The following is a 22,796-nucleotide window of genomic DNA, read 5'->3' on the forward strand; positions in this document are numbered from 1 at the left end:
AAAGTTTCATAAGCTCTAGGTTTATTCTGTACCTCGTCGATGATGCAAGGTCTATTCTGTATCATAGAGAAAGATAGATACATAAGCCGTATGTTACCGTGTAAATAATGGAATAGGAACGCTGCACAGAGTCCTCTTTTAGTCCTTGCCAAATCAGGCATGTACACTGACGTGACTCGTTGATATATTTATGATATATTTATTATACAAATATGTAATATGCGTGCGTTATTAGAAAAAGACATAAGTAGCGTTCTCTTTCTATTCCTATGTCACTTTTTCAGCTTACTTACACACTCTATCTTTATATCTCTATGATCCGATGTGTTCGTCTGTGCTGTAAATTTCAAATATCATGTTGCGCTTTTTGTAATTAATTACAAACATTACCGAGGGATGGAGGCACTGGTAGTAAGGATCCTGGACATTGGAGGGGAGAAAGAATGTTCATGCTTTTGATGCAATGTCGTGTTAGTGAGTGGTATATTTCGCTTTCCTTGTTGTTTGGGATTTATATAGAAAGTGATTTACTTGACCTGTTGGATACATTTTAAAAGTTACAGAAATCATTGAAAATAACTTTATTAATTTTATTTTCGGATTCCTATATAAATTCTATACAGATGGTAATTGTTTTATCTGCATATTATAGTAGTGGATATATTTTAAAATCTCCTATGTTCACCTTACTATTATTATGTGTTCTATCATATTGTTGTTAATCAATATGCAATATAATAATATTATTGGAACAACATTTGTTATTCCTATTTATTTTGTACTAAACTAAAAACTATAGGAATAAGTAGACAAAGACATTTTTATCTATTAATTTAACAATTAAAAGATTATTAAAGTACTTTGATCGAACATAAAACAAAACATTGGTAAATATTTTTCATTAAGCTTATTTCACAAAGCTTATTTCTATGTTTGTCCCTTATTCTATTTCTTAAAGTTTCTTAAGAATTCTAACTTATCTACTGAATATATATATTTCTTGTATATTTCTTCAATATTACATATATTGAACTTGAAGAACTTTCCTTTTAAATATATAAATAATCTTTTATATCTGGAGAAGAACAATTATGTTGTTTTCAACATTGTGTTTAGGTAAACATATATTCAACTAAATGCATGCAATAAAATGACATCAAAATGACATCGGTAGAGGCGCAGAAAGATCTTACAGGTTCCTCGTATCTACAAAATTCAATTACAAATGAATCACAAGAAGAAAATTCACAATCAGCAAATGTCCAAAAAGGACATAATCTAATTGATAACATTAACAAGGAAACAAATAAAGTTGCCATTGCGGATACAAAGGACAACATTAAAGATGCACAGGATATTACAAATTCTGATCAAAAGGAAAGTAAAAATGAGGAAGTGATCATTTTAGAAAACATTAAGAAAGAAGTAAAATGTAATATAAATAAAATAGAACGTAGGCAGAATACAGGGAAGTTGGATACAATTTCTTCTGTTTCTGACAATGACTTTAAGTCAAGTAAAAATGAAAATGTAAAAGAAACTGTGTTTAAAAGTGGAAATAATTTAAAAAGGACACGACGAAATGTTAGGTAAGCATAGACAATGTTTATTTTTACTGTTCAACATTTTTCATTTTATTTTATTTTACTTACAAATGTGAGTCTGTGTAAGGACATAGTGCTAGGAATTAGGATTCTAAATATTTCGCCAAAATTAATATTTCACAAAATAAAATAAACTAGAAACTAAATTTATTCTTTCAGTATACAAGAGACGGATGTTTCCTTAGATGAAAATTATTTGAGAAATAAGCGAAAAAGGAGAAATACAAATGATAAATTTTGTTGGCGATGTCACAAGGAATCTGTAGAAGCACATTGTAGTGCTTGCCCTAGATCATGGCATCGAAAATGTATAGGAATGCAACAGTCGATTATTCAAAATTGGATATGTGGGGAATGTGCAGCTATTTTACAGGCAGAGAATGCAGAAACACGTTCTACAGCTATGGCACAACTATCTGTTGACCAATTATGTTTATTACTGAAACATGTAGTCGACAGAATGAGAGAATATCCCGGTGTATGTATCAATTTTCTATTTATATTAAATTATTATTGTATTATTCTAGTAAAATTGAATTCAAGTATTTTGGTCATAGTCAGAACCATTTTGGAAACCAGTGGAACTTTCTGAGGCTCCAAATTATTTAGATTATGTGGTAAAGCCAATGGATCTGAGCCTTTTAGAATCGAATGTTCGGGCTAAATTATATGGTAGTACAGACGCATTCATGGCTGATGCCAAGTGGATACAACACAATTGTATTGTATTCAACACATGTATGTGTGTAAACATAAATTAATATTATATTAGAATTAAGTACATTAGAAAAATTATACTTAAATGGGTTTTATTTAAATTAAATTATACAGGTGGTGGTGTATACACAGATACATCTAAATTAACGAATGCCGCGAAACAGATTATTAAATTGGCACGTCAGGAAGTATCAGAAATTGAAGCATGCCCTGATTGTTATGCTCATGGCAGAAACTTACCAAGACCACAACCAGCATGGTTTATTGAACCCTGTCGTCGTCCTCATCCACTTGTGTGGGCGAAGTTGAAAGGCTTTCCATTTTGGCCTGCTAAAGCTATGCCTCGAATCAATTCTCAAGGTTTCATTGATGTACGATTTTTTGGGGAACACGATCGAGCATGGGTTCCTCCGCGAGATTTGTATCTATATTCCGAAAACCCACCTGCTCCATTACCGAGGAAGAGAAAATTAGATATGGTAGAGTGTGTTAGGGAAATTACTCGTCACTGTCGCAAGCTAGAACTTGTGTTTGGCCAATTTACATTTGCGCCTCCCAAAGTGCAATATAATCCGCATGATCCAATGCAAATAAAATTACTGTTACCAAATTATGATCCTCTTCATTCTAATAACTGTACATCACCGCAACTCTTGCTTCCCAAAAAGACGCCGCTTCTTAAAAAGCGGGTTCATGTAAAAAATAATTTGCAAACAAACTCGGAAAAAGCAGACAATTCCGATACTGAAAATAAAATATCAAATGAGTTTAACGTAACTAACAAAGGAAGCAAAATTGAAAATAAATCATTTAAAGCAGAACAAGAATCTGATAACTTTCACAAAACCGAAACGGTTACGATTACAACTAATAATTTAAATGAACCAAGAGAAAGAAAAAGGAAAGTGAATATGCAATCAGAGAAGAATATGTCAGCAAAGTTCAAAGTGGTGATGAAAGAAGATATAAATACGCCAAGTACAAGTAAAACTAATACAAATAGTGCAAATGATGAGAAATGTATCAGTAATCCAATAAAATATGACACGAAAGCACCAAATTCTACAATATTGAAACAAGATATTAATCCAGAAAATGCAACAAACAATAATGCAAAATCCTTGGAGAATTCATTACAACAAGAGATAAAATCCCCGAAAAAGCATATAGCAAAAGACATTCACATATCCAAAAAACGAATTCCCTTTAAAGTGAACATTATTAAAAGAAATGTCGGCCAAAATGTAAATTTACAGAAGAATAATTTTAGAAACCATGAAAACACAGAAAAAGTATACAAGCCAAAGACTAGAATAGTCGATAAAATGAACGCTGAGAAAGCTTTAAAATTTATTACAACGGAACAAAATCAAAATATGGTAGAATCGAAAATTTTGATTAAACGTCAGAATGATTCAATGACGTTGAAAGAAGGCTCTAAAAGTGATAATAATAGTAATTTAACAACATCGTCCATTTCAGTACAAACTAATAAAACATCACTTGATGTTGATATTAATGGCGATATTGACATTAACAGAAGAAATACTACAGATCAACCTGTCGGGTTACTTTTCGTAGCAAATGATGATAAATCTAATATCACGAAAAAGTGTACTGAGGAAACTACCGAGAATGAAAAAAAGGGCAATATTTCGGCTCACGTACAACAAATTTTCAGAGATTCGTTGAGAATAAAAGATCAACAAGTAAAGGAAAATAGAGCTAGAAAATCATTTCCTAATAAACCTCGTAATTACCCGCAACATATTTCTCCTTCATCGATAAATACATTATCCAGTCCGATCGAGTCTACTGTTCATACGTCTACTCATCAGGCTGAAAATTGTGTCGAGTACCAAATGTTGCCCCCAGAAGCAGGTCCTATTAGTGCCCGTTTATATCATGATGCTCAAGATTTAGCCACAAAAATGGCTAAATTAATGGAAGAGGCATATAAGGAAGCAGCGTATGAGAATCAAAATTGTGAAAATCGTAATATGTCCGAAAATCATCAAGCGTCAGTCCATTTTTTAAGATTACAGATAGAACGAATGAGGTGGCAACACCAACAACAATTAACAGAATTAAAACACAACACTGGTATGTCTTTGCAGGACGCTTCGTGCGTCATTTTATTTTACATGTTATTATGTCTGTTTACGAAGGTTACATATACATTTCGCAAATATTTTTTTATTACAGACAGAATATTAAGAGAAATGAAGGCAAGCCTAGAAGCTGAACGATTACGTGCTGTCGAGGAAACTCGTAGAGAAGCCGAAGAGGGGATGTTACGTTGTATCGAAGAAATCAAACGTAAACAATGGTGTGCAATGTGTGGCAGAGAAGCATTATTTTACTGCTGTTGGAATACTGCATACTGTGATTATCCTTGCCAACAATCACATTGGTCAGTGCATATGAGAACATGCGCTCAACAACCTTCGTTCACTACTATTATTACTAGTTCTACTGCAAATTCAAATCAGCAACAGGTGATGCCCAGACTTATAATAAATGCACAGCATGTGGCATCAAACATGTGGAGGGCCTAGAGCATACTTTAGTGTAAGTCTCTGTAATTGAAGCCAGAAGTTTCGTAAATTATAAATACTTGTTCTCTAAGTGTTTATTCGACCATTCGCGGAGAGACGCGATCGCGAGAAAGCACGTCAAAGGGAGTCGTAAATTCCCGTTACGATTAGATAATCGAAGCCACAAACTGATCGATCCCCTTATTTCTGTTAGGATAATAGGGGTGGTTCAATTGAGTTTATACTGAATTAACACTAAGCTTTAGCAATATCATTGTATTTTTTATTATGTAGCTCATCGTAACTTGTATTTATATGTAAGTGTTATTGTTGTAAAGTTAAAACAAACTAGTACTTTATATATAAACTTTTTGTAATGTAAAAATGCAAATAACTTAAAATAAAGAATACGTATTTAAGGAGCAATGCCTGCTCCAATAATTATTCTATATAGGAATAACAATTTTGATTTTACTTTTATATTTTATATTTTAATTAAAATAGAAATTAAAATTAAGATTAATATTTCAACTGAAGATACACTATTAATATTTCAACTTACACTGAATATGTCTTTCGACCCTTCATATTTTTGTTACCACTGTTTTTCTAGATTTTCTCGATAATTCAATTATTTGATAATTAGACAATTATATGACAATTTTGAATTACATTGTTATTCTTATCTTTATGTAATGTTTCAACAAATTTATCTATATTTTTCAGAATCATAATATCAAAATAAACAGACTTACTAATAAGACATACGAACTGCCTTATGACAAACAGCATGAGATATCGTGATTTTTATCTTTGTGTTGTTCTGAAACTGAAGGTAATGGAAATTCATCATAGCGTACGTATACTTTAATATAAATGGACACTTCTTATATAATAAAAAAAAATAAAGAAAAAAGTCGTTCAGTGCAATTATATTACAGCTTAAAAGGTGAAAATTTTTAAGTGACAAAAATATTGATGAAAAAAAGTAAATCATATTTGTATTTCATTTTGCACACACGATCTATACTTGTTTTGTATAAAAAATAGAAAAATAAATGAAAATGTTATGTACAGTATGATATAAATAGCTTTTGCCCATTACATTTTTAAAAACAATGAGGAAGATGCCCGTCTACCTTTATAAAAACTACATATGTATGTGTACCCAATTTACTTATGTATATAATACCAGGTAATAGTTATTTATTTCACTCCAAAATTTTCAATAATTAAATATCGCGTTCTTCTGTACTTTTCTGTTCTCTAAGTATTCTCACAGTTTTTGTTTCATAGTCAGATTCTCCAGGGAGAGTGTTTTTATGTTTCAGATAACGCAAAGTTGGAGAGTTTGCCATATCTAAACTTTTCCTCGTATATCGTTTAAAATACTATAAATAAATAAGTATTTGCAAATTTATCAACTTCTAAGAAGTATCAATTATACCTATGAATTTTTGATAACCTCTACAATACATATCAGCGTTAATGGTCCAAAAGTGTAATATATGAATTAAAAGAAATCATTAAAAAGGAAAAGATACACAAATACGATGAAATGATGTTTAAATCTCTTCTATTGGTAATTAATTACATATCTCATAGGATCGTACTAAATTTTTTGTGGTTTGAGTTTGTTTCAGAATCCATTGTGAATTCGACAGAAGAAGACTCTTATTGGTTATATTCCATATACATACAATATAATGTCTTCCTCCCTTACATAGTCTCCCATCCATTTTTAATAGTATTTAATTTTTTATATATATAAGTAACTATATTCATATACATATAATATTCGTATTGCAATTGCGTTCTTCATAATTTAAAAAAATTTGATTTTAATTTCAACCATAATTAATGTAGTAATTTTCTCCTATGAATTATTAAGAAGTTCATCAATTGCTTCCCCTTATTGCTTACGTTTATAGTTTACATGTTTAACAGGTTTAACTTCTCGAGTTAAATATACATAATTCCTGTTTCCTCTGTAGTAAATCTAGAGGACATAAGAAACACTCCGATTTTTTATCAGGTCGATATTACAAAATGTGAGACACAAAGTTCCGTTTAGTGTTACACCTATATTGTTTTTAGTCAATGGTAAGAGCTATGTCTAATGATCAGTGATTGTATCATAGATGTAGTATATATGTAATATGTACATATAAGAATATGAATAAAAACTAAAGATCAGACGAAATCTAATTTTTATATTCACAGAACTTGTATCTGAAGACAAGACTTTATAAAGCTTCGAAGCTATCAAAATCTGGAATGCTTATCTTTTTCCTCCTTTTCTGAGGAGTACCTATTCTGTTAGAAATTAATATTTTAATAAATTTTGTCTAGAAAATAGACTATAAATTATTTATTTGTAGAATTGTATCAATTAAGTTTCAGATCATAAAAATAGTACAAAGTTCCAGGTTTCCAAGTTTTGAGGTTTCTAATGTCACAAAATCTCAACTCTAATAGTAAAATGTGTATCGTATTTAATTTGATACTAGATGGTTGTTACGATAAATTCAAAACAAGTATTTAATATCTGATTTTATAACTTTGATTTTGATTTTATAAGTTTTGATTTTATAACTACAGCGGTGCTGAATGGATAAAAAATGTTCACGAGATTGAAAAACGTTATCACGCGTCGAAGAAATACTTTCAAATGCATAACTATGAAAGAATACAGTCAAAAGGTTAATTTTAATTATGTTAAAAATTGTGTAACACACGCACACATATATAATATATATAGATTTCATATATATCACAAAATTAATTATAGGTTTCCAAAAGTGACTATCCAAAGAGAATATTTTCGGGAATTCAACCAACTGGAAACTTGCATTTGGGAAATTATCTTGGAGCTATACAAAAATGGGTACAGTTACAAGATAGCGGAGAAAATGTTATTTGGAGCATTGCAGATATGCACTCTACTACTTTACCGCATGTAAAGATTTATTGAATTTATGTTCTGTATTTAATGGTAACATACTCAAAGAACTATATCTATTCTATTTATTAAATATATATCTGTTTATAAAAAACGAAGTTTTGGTTTCGTTAAAATGAAAAGAAAAGAAATATGAGTACAAGTTAATTAAGAATAAACATTATAGGATCCAAAGGATTTAAATGATAACATATTTAAAATCACGGCAACATTACTAGCATGCGGTATTGATCCAAATAAGAGCATATTATTTCAACAATCTACTGTGGATACACACGCACAACTGTCCTGGATTTTGGGGTGTCTAACAACTTTAGCAAGACTAGCTCGCTTACCTCAATTCAAAGAGAAAAGTCAGACATTAAAAAATGTCCCTCTAAGTTTATATATTTATCCTGTTCTACAAAGTGCTGATATATTGCTGTATAAGTAGGTATCCCCAGGATACATTAATATATTGTATTAATTGAAACTATAATTTAGTAAAAAAAACAATGCATATTATAGAGCAACACATGTTCCAGTTGGACAAGATCAAGTTCAGCACATTCAATTCGCACAAGAGTTAGCCATTAAATTCAATAAAAGATTTGGAAATACTTTTCCTGTGCCTCATTCTTTAGTTAATGGTAAAAATGTTATTTATTTAAAGATAAATAAACTATATATTTTATGATATATTTATTGCTAATAGAATGCATATGTTGCAGAAAATGCAAGTCAACGTATAAAATCTCTTCGTGACCCTTCAAAGAAAATGTCAAAATCTGACCAAAATCTAAAGAGCAGATTAGATATACTAGATAAGCCAGAAGTATTGGCAACAAAAATAAAGAAGGCAGTTACTGATTGTATATCGAAAGTAACTTATGAACCAGAAACACGGCCTGGTGTTGCAAATTTAGTTCTTATTCATTCCATGCTTAGTGGAAAATCACCAAATCAAATATGTTCTGAAGTAGAAGAACTAGATACTGGAAAGTATGTAAATTAAGATATTAAGTTTTTTTATCTTTGCTCGCTATGTATTTAAGTTATTTTTCATTTATCTATTTGTGTATTGCAGATATAAATTAGTGGTAGCGGATTTAGTTATAGAAAAATTGACTCCTATTCGTGAAAATTTTTCAAGATTAATTAAGGAACCAGTTTATTTGCAAGAAATTTTGAAAAGCGGTACAGAAAGGGCAACAGATATAGCTAGTGATTGTTGGTGTGAAGTTCAAAATAAAATCGGTTTTAAAAATGACATTCTTCATGAAAATAAATCAGTACAAAATACAATACACAATATATAATGTAAACTGAACATTTATTTAAAAATAAGATGTATACTTATTTAATAATTACTATTGCATTGATGATACTATCTCATATCAATAACCAATTTACCTCGTAAATGACCTTGAGTTACTCTATCATAAGCTAATGGTAAATCTTGAAATTGGTAGACTTTCTTAACCACAGGAACCACCTGTGCAAAGTAAGAAGATATTGGTATACTATATTATGATGATATATGTGTGTGTATATACCTTTCCACTTTCGACAAATTCTTTAAGTGTTTTAATTCCTGCTGCAGAAGGAATAAAAAATCCCCATTTCACTGTACTTTTATTTTCGATTGGAATATTATATTTTACCAGCTCTCCTATATTCTTCACTGTACCCACAATCAATCCATGTTGATCGGTATTTTTTAGTACTGGAGAATTCAAAGTTATATAAGTACTATGGGGGTAACCCCTTAATCGTATTTGATCTGCCCCTTGATTAGCGCAATCCAAAATTATATTATAGCTGAATTGGAAATTAATAAAATTTATATCAAAAATAGACATTCTTTAACGTAGGATAAATTAATGACTGAATTACATACGGCCCCTCTGCAATAATTCTTGAATCAGCACCATCTAATTTATAATCAATTACAACATCAGGTCCAAGCTTTTGTACCATATTTACAGCATCACTACTGCATGTAGTAATGACCTGAATCATTTTAATATGTCTTATAATACATAAAAACAATAATTCTTACTTGTATCACAAATGACAATATCAATTTGTATTACATGCATATTCCAAGCCTTTAGAAGTTGTACTGCTATAGTTCCTACTCCTCCTGAACCACCTATTACTAGGACTCTATTATTTCTTCTTGTAGCCATTCTAGTTTTATAACACAACGCACCAGTAATCCATAATGCAGACCATGCTGTAAGGCCAGCATACAATATACTGGCAGCCTCGATGTATGATAAATTTCTAGGTCGTAGACTGACCTATGAATGAACATCACTATAATTTATATATTTTGTATGTTATATCGCAATGTATCCTTATATTTATTATTTACTTATCCAATTTTATTTACCGATTTATTATCAACAACTACATAACCAGCATGACAACCTTGTTGCTCCACAGGAACTACACCCCATACTTCATCACCTAACATTAATCTATCTCCAACACCGTGTCCTTTTGACACTACTATGCCAGAAAAATCTCTACCTAGAGTTAATGGCAATTCTAATTCACCGTATTGTCCACTGGTAAGATTTCTAGCTTTTCTCATTAAATTTAACATTACTGCGCCATATCCTTCTAATATAAAACATTCAATTATGATGCTACATATTTATTGTTTAAGCTGTAAGAAACAAAAAAGAAACTGACAATTAGTATAAGATAATTCATACTTGTCATAGCTATATCTATGGAGTTTACGCTAGAGGCTTCAACTTTGACAAGAATATCTGTTGGTTTAGCGATCACTGGAATCCTAACATTTGAAAGTTTTAATTCTTCCAATCCACCGTATGAGTGAATTTGCCAAGCTTGCATTTTGTCCTCAACATTTTCTTTATATTTGGCTAATACATTACTAAGAAAACGAGATTGTATGCTTCCAATATTTGATTTTAGATTTTGCGTTATTCTTTTTAACATTTTCCACATTGATTTCAGTTGGGCACTAAATAATGTAAGATTTAAAGATAGGTTACGTTCAAGAGGTTCTGTTAATTTAATTCGCAGCAATATTAGAAATATTTTCTTTTATAATTTAACAATGTAAATTCACACATGATGTTAGAAAAATGGATAATTTAGTGACTTTGATTAAAGTTCTTTTCCATGATAAAATTGTCTAACATTAATTTCTCCTGTATTCAATGCGTATCCAATAGCTGTATCCAATACGAATTATGAATTGAACGTTAATGTCGTGTGTCTTTTTTTATTTGTTCTTTTTTTCTTTGATATGTATACTTTGATATATATGTATATGGATTTGAGTACATATATATGTGTAAAATATATCATGTATATACATATATATGTACGTGATTAAGTTTGTGTAACGTCTTATTTACGTATTTTTGTCATTATTATCTATTAAATTGAAATGTACCACGATTAGAAATTCTATTTCTATTGACGAATTAAAAGCAATAAATTCAAATAAAATGTACATACAAATGTATATGTATAAACGAATATTTTTTTCATTTAGAATATTTACATCAATAGTCACACATTTTCACAATCAATGTTATTATTACATTATATAATCTGTTATAATAAAAGATAAAGTTTATGAATTTAATATTAAAAAAAGAAATTAGCGAAAGATAATGATAATTATAATTGAACGCCATATAATGTCATTGATATTATTCATTGTTTCATTCTTAAGTATTAAATATAATAGATATATACAGAATACTTATTTATATATAATAAACATTAAAAGAAATACATGCATTATTTGGTTGTTATATTGCTAAATATGTTACAATATAATAATAATAATAATAATAACAATAATAATATATTATAATTATATTTGAAGGTTTCATATCAGAATTGTGTGTGAAATGAAAATCATTCATGATTTTGAAAATTCTGTATATATCATTGAATTATATATGCACGTTGACGCACTATGTATACGAATAGGGATAAAATTTATTTATATAGATATGTATACCTTAATTACTGAACACGTTTAATCAATTAGAAAAAAAAGAAAGGCTCGATGATACTCGAGTCCGTGTATGATAATAAATTATGCTACATGCGCATAGATGATCGAAGATGTGGTTTCGTTAATCTTTGGTGGTACTTTTAGCAGTGGATCATGTGGTACAAGAGAGTAAAACGAGGGTGGTTCTTTCGTTTTACGAGTAAATTTGACAATGCGCATGCCTGTTATCGATCGCTAATCACTATGGTTACGCCTCGGGATAGAGGTACGACAGCGACTACGACGGTGACGACGACGGCGACGACGGCGACGACGACGACGACGACGACGACGGCGACAACGACGGTGACAGCGATCACCCTGCATTTGTTTCACGGTGAGTTTAACGAAAGTTTAAATAATTGATTCGGTATAATTGATCAAATGCAAAAGGGGATAAAGGTGATAAAAGTGAAGACTTTGAAGAGAAAAGTGCATAAGCTGATTGAGTGAAAAGAAATGAAATAAGGTGTAAATTTTCGAAATTTTAGTAAAAATAGTTTGATCTTTGTGTGACATCCCTGTTTAAGTACTTGCTGATAGGACTAAAGTGGGGAGACACGTAATCGACATACAGTCCGAAGGAGAAATAATGAGAGAGAAGTAAACTGAGAGAGATAAAAAGAGAAAGAATAAGTGGGGATGAGGAAGAGGTGAGAAAGGAAAAAATCGGGAGAATGAAGGAACAGGTGAGGGGTGGGCAGAGAAGTAGGAGTAGGAGTAAAACTCAGGGGGAGAAGAGGGGGAAAGGGCTGGTGTAGGGGTCGAAAGGAGGTGGACGAAGGGGAATGGGAAAACGCATACAGGGCTGTTCAGAGTAACATGGAGCGCATCGCGGGCGCAGCGAGAGAGGATATTGACATTTTCGGTCGAGGGGCGCGCATTCGTAGAAGAAGGGGTAGTGGGTAACGGGGCAGTCGCCTCTTTTACCCGATCCTGCAGTATCCATGACTACGCCGTCCGCGAGGATTTCGCGCGAAATACCGGAAATTTCGGACGCGTAATCTTTTATTTTAAATAGTCTGTCAGTGAATTGTCAGGTGTTTTAGATCCTGTTGAACGACGTCAGTCGTTAGGTCGACTATCGCTTATTGTTTGACAGGTGATCGTTTGCGAATCATTTGCTTTCGAAAAGGGTGGATACCGTGATCTCACACCCCGCTACTACGATCGCGGTAGCCCATCCCTTCTTTGATTCCGTCCCTAACCCCTTCTCATCCGTTCGTTTATCTTTCTATCTCCTACTACAGCATATATCCTTTTCTTCCTTCCTTCTCTATTCGTTTCTCCCTTTTTTTCTTTCTCACTGTCATTCTACTTCCATCTTCTTTTACCGTCAAACATAGAACGTGTTCGACATCTTCCGCTGTGGCGAAGATACCGCCAATGCAATGGTGAGTTTTTTCTCGTGGTTAAATCAAGTCGAAATACACGAACCTGTACAAATGAGTAGGCGACAAACGAGCGGACACAAGAAGATATGTGTACACTTATTTATCTGGGCAGAGTAAATGTGTGAGAAAAAGAGACTGAGGAGGGAGAGGGGGAGCGAGAGTGGGGCGGTGGAGGGCGAGGAAGGAGAATCGTAAAAGGAGAAAGAACGAAAAGCATACGATAAGTGTATTCAGAGGGTGTTCAGAAAATGAGAAAGGCTAAAAAGGACCTTGAATAGAAGAGTTTCTTGTTGAAAGTTGAGGAACGAGGGGCGTTGATTAAACACCAAACAGCAAATGGGGATATCCTAGCTGGTGCAATGTTTACTCGAATTCCACAGTGAAATATCTTCGATTAGGCGGTGTCGGTCTTCCTTTATTATTCGATAACATGATTAGTTACTAGTTACAGTGACATGTGCTATTTATCGTTAATTGCGCAATGTTTTTGTTAAATAGTTTCGAAATGATATTTTGAGAAGCATTTTCGATGGTTAATCAAGATTTACTTCGAGCTGTAGTGTCCTTTTTATTCACATCGTTAATTGTCATTCTATTTTGTTCCAACACTTATTTACCGGATTAACAGACACTAAATATATTCATCTAAAGATACATTTACCTAGCTGCTTTTAATTGTTCCTAGTAATTTCGCGATCTGTATTTTTATTCCTGTTTGCCGAAATGATTGCGTCGTATTGTATCAATACCCAAAAGCTTGTATGTATATTGATATTTCGTCGTTTTTGAAGCAAAAATGGCGCTACTTGTTATTACAAATAGGTAGGTATAACTTTAATAGCGAACAGTATTGAGGTAAACCAATATTTATACACACAGGAAATAACGAATATAAGTATAACAGAGTAATGCGTATTATGTAGGTGAAAAGTCTGTATCGGTTCAGTAACCCTCTCGGCAACGCCACCCCTATTATTATCCGTAACACGTCCACGCAACACTTTGTTCCGCTTCATTCACCTCGCTAATGTCTGTGCCGTCGTATGACACTGTGTCATCGTAATTATTTTTTTTAAGTATCGAAATAATTTGAAGCAAAGAATATATCATCTTTTGCATATAATTTTTAAAGATATTTGACCAAATGCTTTCTTCTTATTAGTAATTATGTAACTGAATTGTAACATTACGCAATTTTACTATATTCTAATGTAAAGCTTGTTTCTCTCTCTCTGATACTGTCCAAAGAAACAATATCGGATTAAATAAACTTGAGGTTAAAGTTAAAGGTGACTTGTGAGGCTGATGACCGACACAGAATCTTCTCCTTTTCTTCTCTTTTTTTGCTTGTTTCACTGACAATTTTTAAATTAATATGATACAATTATTATATTTCCAGCGATTATGTCAGGGGCAAGCTGATAAACTTTTGAACACCTGCAATGATGTGACAATAAAGGTATATTCTCCTACATCCTTTCTCATATCGCGGGGTATTGTCCCTGTTATACAGTGCTTCCCAGAATAGAACAAGAGAATGAAATAAAAATTATCATCAACTAAATCGATGATTAATGAAAACGGTGCCAAACGTCGATAGACAAGCCAATCAACGTGAATATACAGCATCTTGATATTCCGATAAACATCGATAATTAGGGAGCAAAAAAGGAACAACAAGAATAAGAAGAAACGAGGGGTTGACCACTGACTGCAAAACGCACACAACAGAACAGGTTGATTAAGATCAAATCTTAACGAAGGAAACACAAACAGACAAGGAAAGCACAAAGAAGGAAGAAATAGTGGTAGTTGTTAAAAAACAGTAAATTGATTATTCAAAGATTGCGTGAAAGAAGGAAGGATTACAGGTGGTATAAGAGAATAACAAGAATAGAATGGGCAATAAGTTGTCTTGCAGTTGTGCTCCTCTTATCAGAAAGGCTTATCGTTACGAGGATTCACCATGGCAGGCTGGCGCGAGGGGCGGAATGGGCGGCAGCGGAGGTCGCAGGGGTGACACTGGCCACTTGCTCAGGTGCGGAAGCTTAAGAGAAAGGAAGAGGTGCGCATACCATACCATTCAACCATTCAACCACTCCATTCGACTCCATTATCAGTCTTTACATTTTAGGAAGGCTACTTACTCATGAAAACACATTGCTCCTTCTCATTTAGCTTCCAACTCAATTATCCCCATATAACACATACATACACATTTACATCGAATGCACTATTACTTGTTTTCTCCTCAGGTAGAATATATTTATTCGAACTGTTTGCTTTTACATTGTCCTTTTTAAGAGAACTAATCACTATCTTTATTTCCCTGCTGTATCTATGTAGCAGTAGCGTGTACCTTTAGCCCATAATGCGCATACTGTTTCCTCAATTTGAATTTTAAATAAGAGCGCGCAATATTTCGTGAAACTGAAGATCTTCTCTTTTCTCCTCTCTGATACTTGAAATATGCCCAAAGACTATCATCTATTGTAATAATGTTGATTAAATACGCGTTTAATTAAATTGTTCTACCTGAGATTTTCCTCTTTCCTTTTTTTTCTTCGCTCGCTTCCATTCTTTTTATTTCTTGTTTATTTGTCTTTTTACTATTTTCTCTCTGACACGCACATATGTACCTATATTTACAATCATCTATATACGTATTTCGCATCAAATCACTTTCTCTTCCTTTCTCTCTATTCTGACTTCATTTTTTGATACATATCCTATTTTATCTATCCCTGATCTTCTGTCATTTAGTTGCCATATCGCCCATTGTCTTAGCTGAAATTCTACTTAATCATATTTCTATCTTTTCTAATATCGGAGGCACAACATATGATTTTCTATTAAATTTAAAATTAATATCGTAACATAAATCTTTTGGAGGATTTTATAGCTATACATATAATAATTTGACAACTATGTCAGATCTTAAAAATGTATAATTCGTTTTTGAACATTGTTTAATCATATGCTGTGGTCAGTTATACATTTCTGTAGTTTTATTATGCTTAAAATTATTATATACTTTCAAACCAATATAATTCTAGAATTATTTAAAAATTCTAACCATAAATGTTATTGATACTCTGTTAATATGAGTAACACGTTCACTTTAGGATATACATGCTCTTATATGAGTTAATCTTTTCTTGCACTTTATCCATTAAATTTCGTCATGCTTATATGACTGTAACACGTTATCTGTTAAATTTAGGACTGTATTGCATGCACATTGCAATTTATGCAATTATATTTGATACAATTATTATTGCATTCTATTTCAAAAGAAAGAAATCGTGCATAATAACGCTGCACAAAAATGATGATAGTGGGATCGCGATACGTTGTAAGTTTAATTTATACAACAAAACATGCACATTAGCCGATACTTTAATTATTTACGTTATTGACATGCATGTCTCTTCAAAAATGAATTGAAAATACAAATATGCATCTTGTACTCTTTAATTTCAGAACATAAGAAAAAGAAATGAAAAGCAAAAGGGAAACGACTAAATTAAAACCGTAACAAGTGAGAAGAAACATTCATTGATATAGCCAACTCCAGAATAATATAGGGATGATATATAGAATATTATAGGGACGATATATAGAATATTATGGGGACGATTTAAATCTTGGACTGCGTTAAAGTTATTTGGAAATAAATATTTTCCTCACAGTCTTTTATTTACGATATTAAGTTTCTGCTATTGCCTGCTGAATAATACAGTTGAAGCTCAAGGACGCGAAAACTTCTATAACACTACAATTTCATTCTTTGCTTTCCGACCCGCTTTGGATATATAAACTTACTTTATCTCGAATTATTTGCCACGTGTTTAGGTGCGTTATTTTACCTGTATAATTCGGATTTAAACAAGGCCAACCTCTACAATTTGAAATTTATCTCTGTAAGTCTTAGATTTCTGCATCATGCGCGTATCCCTCACACCCAAGTTATATATAATATAAAGTAAACTATCATTTATTTTCATAAATAAAAAATTCACCTTCGAAAATTAATCTTTTTTTTCAAATTGTCACAATTTGAAAAATATTATTCCTTGCACGAAATTTCTTTAAGTTTGTTAAATTCCCGCTTGTTAAACTTTTCTTATTCGAAAAATTCAAAGATTCTGTTTCTTTCCTTGAGATTCAACTTATTGAGATTCAACCGTAATTGTATTAGTAAAAGTTAATTAATTAGTAGTTACCGAGGATTAAGACATATCCTTTTAAAAAAGACAGAAAGAAAGAATTCGGAATAGACATCTATTTTTGTCTTTGTACACAAAAATGTCTTATATTATGTATTTCGACACTCGAAATGTATAAACTTTTTAGCTTGCTGCTAATTTCGCAATCGCGTTACATACATATATCTACTATATATCAAAATTCAATATTAAAATTCAAATATTTAAAAAAACGGAGTTTTCCTCACGATTAAATGCGAAGTGTAAGTCTGTATTCTGTAACAATTGATTAACGAAACGAAACAGATGTACACTCTGTACGATTATCTTTATTCAAACCGATCTGTTGAAATTTGTCAACGACATTCACCTGACATATTAGTTTGATTTCTTCCTTGTAAATTATTCATGTACTACCACGCGCTAAAAGGTGAAGCAGAAGATGAAGAAAAGGTAAAAAAAGAAGAACAAGTAGAAGAAGAGGAAGACGGAGAATAGAGAACGTTATTTACAATAGTAGTCATACCATGTGCTGAATAGATATTTCTACGCTGACTGATATTCAAACATCTTGTTCGTTTGAATTGTTTTTGTTCGTTTCCTTTCAGTAGTAATCTGTTCGATATATCCGTTCGATATATCCGCTCAACAAATATTTTTACTGTGATCAATTACAATTTAGCAATAAAAATTTTTAGACTATGGGCCGAAGTGTTCCATGTAAGTGCCAGTGGAGCAGGGACTGTAAAGTGGCAGCAGGTCTCCGAGGATTTAGTTCCTGTAAATATCACATGCATTCAGGATTCGCCAGAATGTATTTTCCATATTACCGCATACAACAGTCAGGTGGACAAAATTTTGGATGTACGATTAGTTCAACCAGGTAAGATCATTACTTGATATCGTATGAAAGACGATAGACAGAAATGTAACTTATTAAAAGATAATTAATATTATTCTAGGCACACGTATCGGACAAGCATCAGAGTGTTTTGTTTACTGGAAAGATACAATGACCAACGATACGTGGGGATTGAATTTTACTTCTCCAATAGATGCTAAACAATTCAGAGAATGTTGCGTAAGTTTATAACGAATGTTCTTTTGTGCGGTACGCATGGAATCATTTTGGACATTTTCATAAGAACAGGGATCGGCATTAAGTTTCATGGTATTCGAGTCATTTACAGTCATTAGTTAATTTTTCGTACAGTCACCGTCGTTCAAGATTTCAAGGAAAGCGTCCTCTTCTTACTCGTTGAAGCTTGAGCCACCTAACAAACAAAAGATCAAAACCCGGAGAAAGCCCTTATCGACACCGGCATCACCGAGTAGATCCAGGGAGCCTCAATGCACTTGTATGACCCCAGAACAACTTGCCAGGTTTCGAAGCCAAGAAGCTAGATATCGAGGCTTTTGTGGTACGATATATTTGTTAAGTTGTATATTAATATATACGTAAATTAATTTCAAGATTGCATAATAGACAAGTAATCTAGGGGAACGAAAAATTTAACATACTTGTGTTCAAGTAGAGGCGCGCATGTTTAATAGATTATTAAGTTAATTATTTATATGCTGACACTGAGCTATCTACTTAAACGTCAATTTGCATTCCGATTTTTTACATGATAGTACGATGTTTGATATATTTCTGTTTATTTTACTGTTATTCTGTTATACATAATCCAGGCACTTCTACGCTTCCGCGAACTATGGCAAGATCCACGGAAGTTGAAATGACACCAGCTCGTGATAAAATAACTGCAGCAACATCCAGTGCATCTCTCTACGACAACGTTAACAATGCGAATGTAACGCCAGGAAAAACACCGAAAACAGGCGAATCAAAGCAAAAGGAGAAACAAAATGAAACCTGTCAAACTACACCAAAGACGGCAAACGTAGGAATCGAAACAGTCACCGTTGGATCACAGGTAAGTTGTACAATCATTATCTATGTGTATATTCTTATACGTATATAGAATGTGTAACATCGTAACATACATATACATTAAAGTTAACATTCGATTCAATATAACTAACAAAATGAAGCAACTACTTATAAGTAAGTAAGAAAGTAAGTAAGTAATGTACGAGTAAGCATAAAAGTAAGTGAAATATAAAAGAAAGTTAGAAGAATAAGTTGTTTCTGCTTGATCTGAATTACAGATCGATAGCCCGGAAGAAAAAGGCGCTGCAGTTTCTCCGAAGAAAGGTCAGAAGCAAAGTCAAGATTCGTCTACTCAACAAAATAGTACTGAAATGCTAAAATCAGAGGGTACACAAGCCGGTGGTACTTTACAAAATAAATCTTTACGAAAAGAGCAATTACATCATACAAAGTCTGCTGATTATACAGACTTGGAAATACAAAATGGCAATATCTTCAACATAGTGAACAATAATCACAGTGGAAAGAAATCAAAAAGCAAGAGTACCGATGATATGAGAATTGAAAATGCACAGAACGGTGGAATTAGTTTAGATTCGAATACCTTGAAAAGAATGCTGAAACCAATGTCGAGTATCGATAGTCCTGTTACATCCCCAGAGATGACCAGAAAGAGGCACAGCCATCATAATTATCATTACCACCCAAGCAATAACAATCAGAAATACGTTATGCAAGAGACTGAAAATGAAAATTGTGCTCATCTATATCGAGCACCATATAATAACAAGTTCCAGGCATCTAGGAGCGTGCATGACATGGGACGTCAGTACACTGGTACATACGATAACAATTTCATTTACGCATTTTTTTTCACTTTTGTTCTCTCGGATTTTAGTTATATTTTTTTATTTAACTCGTTTCATTTACAATTTGGAACTTAGTGGGACACGAAATTCCTTTTTACACATATACATACATTCATAAATGCACGAGCGTATGTAATTATTTATAATAATATGAAACTAGAATTTCGGTGATCTTTCAATCTCTTATCTTATCATTTTCTTTCCAAAAAATATCTTATTTACTATTGCGAATATATGAAACTTCTATTCTTTGGATTGTTTGCATGTTATTTATTTATATGGATACATATATATATATCTGTTAGAAAAGAAGTATCTCTATCGCGTATTAATTTAATAGCGTAATTTTTATTTCACACTCAAAATAACGATATTATGTATAACTATATTTAAATGCATTACTTATGTATATTTCATTTAATTGAAAAAATCCATATTTTTGTAAATGATTATTCATTAACAAGAGTATAGTGTCAAGTGCAATTGTTAAACATTATTGTATAATATATACTATAAGACTATGTTTACAGTAGATGCGCGTTTTGATGAACCGTTATTTTGACGAATGAAACATCTGAAAACCGAAATGCATACACTCGTAAGAATCTACATATATATATACATACATAATTACATATATACATGTATAGTTATGAACATACATCCATACATGTTCGCTTGCTTTAACGTATCGAATCCGCCATACATGCATGCACTGTAATGATAGGCTTAGGACCGGTGCAGACGAGTGGTTTGTGGCAACGTCACCACTGCGCCGCTACAATTTGCTGTCGCTTTCGTCCGTCGAATAATGTTATTCTATAACACAGCGGCAAATCACCACGGCAGTGACGTTATCGCAAACCGTTCGCTTGCACCGGGGTCTTAAGGAGAGAAAACTGGCAAAAGAAATGTATTCGTACATAAGCATCCCTGTTTGAAAAGCAATATTGTGTTGACAGAAATTAACTCTGTAAAAATTTTTGAACAAGTAAAAGTGACCAAACAACGGTTCTTTTTATTGGTCGCGACACATACACACGTACACATTTACATACTGTGTTATGTGTTGCGTGTTGCGCAAAAAAATTCATTAAATCTTAATAAACTAGCGGAATTGAGCTGAATGCTGTTGACATCGACTGATTCTATGAACTACACGTACTAGTCTTCAGCTAGTATCGTATTGTTCTAAGTGCTAAAAAAAATTGCATTGCATATTCTATAAATAAATAAAGGGGTGCGTAGTTGATTAACAGGGATGCATGGCGCATGTCAACTTACACCATCGAATGAACGTGAACGCAAAAAAGTAACGATTCTTTACGTTCGGCAGCTGAATACAAACATCACACCGTTTCCAATTCCTGCATGAAGCACCTGTTTGTCGTAGGCAGCAGAGCCAGGACCTATTTAGATTCGGAACGTAATCGATGCACAGGTGATATGTCGCCGCCATCGGATAATGTCATCTTCGATAATCAGTGTTACGCGACCACGCCAAGTTCGTCGAATGGAAACTCGGATATGGAACAACCAACTCACTGCAGTTCGCGTCGTTGCAATGGTGGTCAGGCGTATCAACAACAAAACATGCAATCTGTATCAACACCTGGTAGTCCAACTAGTAGGCTTCTTCTCGAATATGAGATGCATCTGAGGAACACTTTGGCCAAGGGTATGGATGCCGAAAGCTACAGCTTACGTACTTTTGAGGCCTTGCTAACGCAAAGCATGGAAGATTTAGGTGAGTAGTAAACCTATTTCTCAAATTATCGACAAATTTCATCTGTATTATGTACATACATTCTTTCCTTCCTTTTCCACTTTTTATTTGTTCCCTCTCCTTTCCTTTCATTACCTTCACTTTGTATGCCTTCTTTGTTTCCTCTATTCCTTTTTCTATACTAAACCGAGCGTCAATGTTGCAGAATTTGCGAAAAATATACCGTTGAACATTCAACGTACACCTCACGTTTCACGAAGACGTAAGTTTTATTAAGTATCTTGTTTATTCCTCTTAAAAGTCTTCGTACATATATACTCCAAACTCTACTACACATTACTCGACTTGTTGATTCTGTCGTATTACTTATCCGTATTTAATAATTAAAAGATAATGAATGAAAAGTTGAGGAAATCTTTCGGCAATTAATAAATTTCGTTCAAACATGAAATTTATCGTTTCATTTTCAAGCAATGTATTTTCTCTATGTCTAACGCATTCTTCGGTATTTTCACAGGTCCCGGTTCCAATAAATCGTCAACGTTACCACTATCGTACCGTTATTGCAATGAAAGACAAAATAGTAAAGATAGGGACGGTTACTACAGCGATCGTAATGAAATGATTAGGGAGAAAAGAGACAGAGAAATTGACCGAGATCGTGGATATCTTAGTGATTATAATTCTAGGTAAATTGTTGCTTTTGTCTTTTAAATGATCAAACTAATAAGAAAGTAGAGAATCAGTAAAAAGTAAAAAATTTGGAAGAATTTCATCTTTTAAGGAAATAGAATTTTATTTCGTTACTTTAAATTTACTTTTGTCAGCAAATAGATGTCATCTTATTAATTC

General features: G+C 32.6%; 5 protein-coding genes across 22 annotated transcripts in view; 4 read left to right on the top strand and 1 right to left on the bottom strand.

The window, feature by feature from the left end:
* Positions 1-421: 421 nt before the first annotated feature.
* LOC100746440 (protein kinase C-binding protein 1) lies at positions 422-7,727 on the top strand. 7 transcript variants are annotated; one of them, XM_033324864.1, is made up of 9 exons: positions 423-626; positions 1,117-1,589; positions 1,764-2,082; positions 2,162-2,342; positions 2,436-4,424; positions 4,527-4,819; positions 5,585-5,714; positions 5,800-6,961; positions 7,650-7,727. In XM_033324864.1, exons 2-7 carry the CDS (start codon positions 1,162-1,164, stop codon positions 5,660-5,662), a joined length of 3,288 nt encoding a protein of 1,095 aa, XP_033180755.1. In that variant the 5' UTR covers positions 423-626; positions 1,117-1,161; the 3' UTR covers positions 5,663-5,714; positions 5,800-6,961; positions 7,650-7,727. The 7 variants fall into 7 exon arrangements, with proteins under 7 accessions (XP_033180757.1, XP_033180758.1, XP_033180755.1 ...); XM_033324865.1 differs by having other exon boundaries at positions 6,190-6,961; XM_033324863.1 differs by having other exon boundaries at positions 5,585-6,053; positions 6,190-6,961; positions 7,650-7,725.
* Positions 7,540-8,551, top strand: LOC100745282 (tryptophan--tRNA ligase, mitochondrial). Its single transcript, XM_033324928.1, has 5 exons — positions 7,540-7,560; positions 7,650-7,817; positions 7,987-8,249; positions 8,328-8,457; positions 8,531-8,551. The coding sequence occupies exons 1-5, from the start codon at positions 7,540-7,542 to the stop codon at positions 8,549-8,551; spliced, it is 603 nt and encodes a 200-aa protein (XP_033180819.1).
* Positions 8,101-9,187, top strand: LOC117151113 (tryptophan--tRNA ligase, mitochondrial-like). The gene is made up of 4 exons (XM_033324883.1): positions 8,101-8,249; positions 8,345-8,449; positions 8,531-8,801; positions 8,887-9,187. Exons 3-4 carry the CDS (start codon positions 8,578-8,580, stop codon positions 9,116-9,118), a joined length of 456 nt encoding a protein of 151 aa, XP_033180774.1. The 5' UTR covers positions 8,101-8,249; positions 8,345-8,449; positions 8,531-8,577; the 3' UTR covers positions 9,119-9,187.
* Positions 9,114-11,970, bottom strand: LOC100746563 (reticulon-4-interacting protein 1, mitochondrial). Of its 5 annotated transcripts, none has more exons than XM_033324876.1 (6): positions 11,818-11,970; positions 10,198-10,476; positions 9,896-10,105; positions 9,700-9,812; positions 9,356-9,620; positions 9,114-9,294 (listed from the first exon to the last, which is right to left on the bottom strand). In XM_033324876.1, the coding sequence occupies exons 2-6, from the start codon at positions 10,411-10,413 to the stop codon at positions 9,187-9,189; spliced, it is 912 nt and encodes a 303-aa protein (XP_033180767.1). In that variant the 5' UTR covers positions 10,414-10,476; positions 11,818-11,970; the 3' UTR covers positions 9,114-9,186. The 5 variants fall into 5 exon arrangements, with proteins under 5 accessions (XP_033180767.1, XP_012249710.1, XP_003485775.1 ...); XM_012394287.3 differs by lacking the exon at positions 11,818-11,970 and adding an exon at positions 10,526-11,087 and having other exon boundaries at positions 10,198-10,427; XM_003485727.4 differs by lacking the exon at positions 11,818-11,970 and adding an exon at positions 10,526-11,086 and having other exon boundaries at positions 10,198-10,430.
* Positions 11,971-12,054: 84 nt separating this feature from the next.
* Positions 12,055-22,796, top strand: part of LOC100746246 (protein still life, isoforms C/SIF type 2) — a 29,135-nt gene continuing 18,393 nt past the window's right edge. For 3 of the 8 annotated variants that reach the window (XM_012394279.3, XM_024372522.2, XM_012394273.3), the window contains exons 1-10: positions 12,055-12,190; positions 14,647-15,312; positions 18,154-18,338; positions 18,418-18,536; positions 18,669-18,876; positions 19,148-19,392; positions 19,628-20,186; positions 21,612-21,965; positions 22,150-22,206; positions 22,462-22,633. In XM_012394279.3, the coding sequence (XP_012249702.1) occupies positions 15,146-15,312; positions 18,154-18,338; positions 18,418-18,536; positions 18,669-18,876; positions 19,148-19,392; positions 19,628-20,186; positions 21,612-21,965; positions 22,150-22,206; positions 22,462-22,633 (2,066 nt within the window). In that variant the 5' untranslated portion in view covers positions 12,055-12,190; positions 14,647-15,145. Of the gene's footprint in view, positions 12,191-12,887; positions 13,248-14,646; positions 15,313-18,153; positions 18,339-18,417; positions 18,537-18,668; positions 18,877-19,147; positions 19,393-19,627; positions 20,187-21,611; positions 21,966-22,149; positions 22,207-22,461; positions 22,634-22,796 lie in introns of those variants that run through there. The other 5 variants (XM_012394277.3, XM_012394278.3, XM_003485725.4 and 2 more) reach the window with 5 other exon arrangements.

The sequence above is a fragment of the Bombus impatiens genome, unplaced genomic scaffold, assembly GCF_000188095.3.
Source record: "Bombus impatiens unplaced genomic scaffold, BIMP_2.2 scf_0080, whole genome shotgun sequence".
NCBI classification, from domain to species: Eukaryota; Metazoa; Arthropoda; class Insecta; order Hymenoptera; family Apidae; genus Bombus; species Bombus impatiens.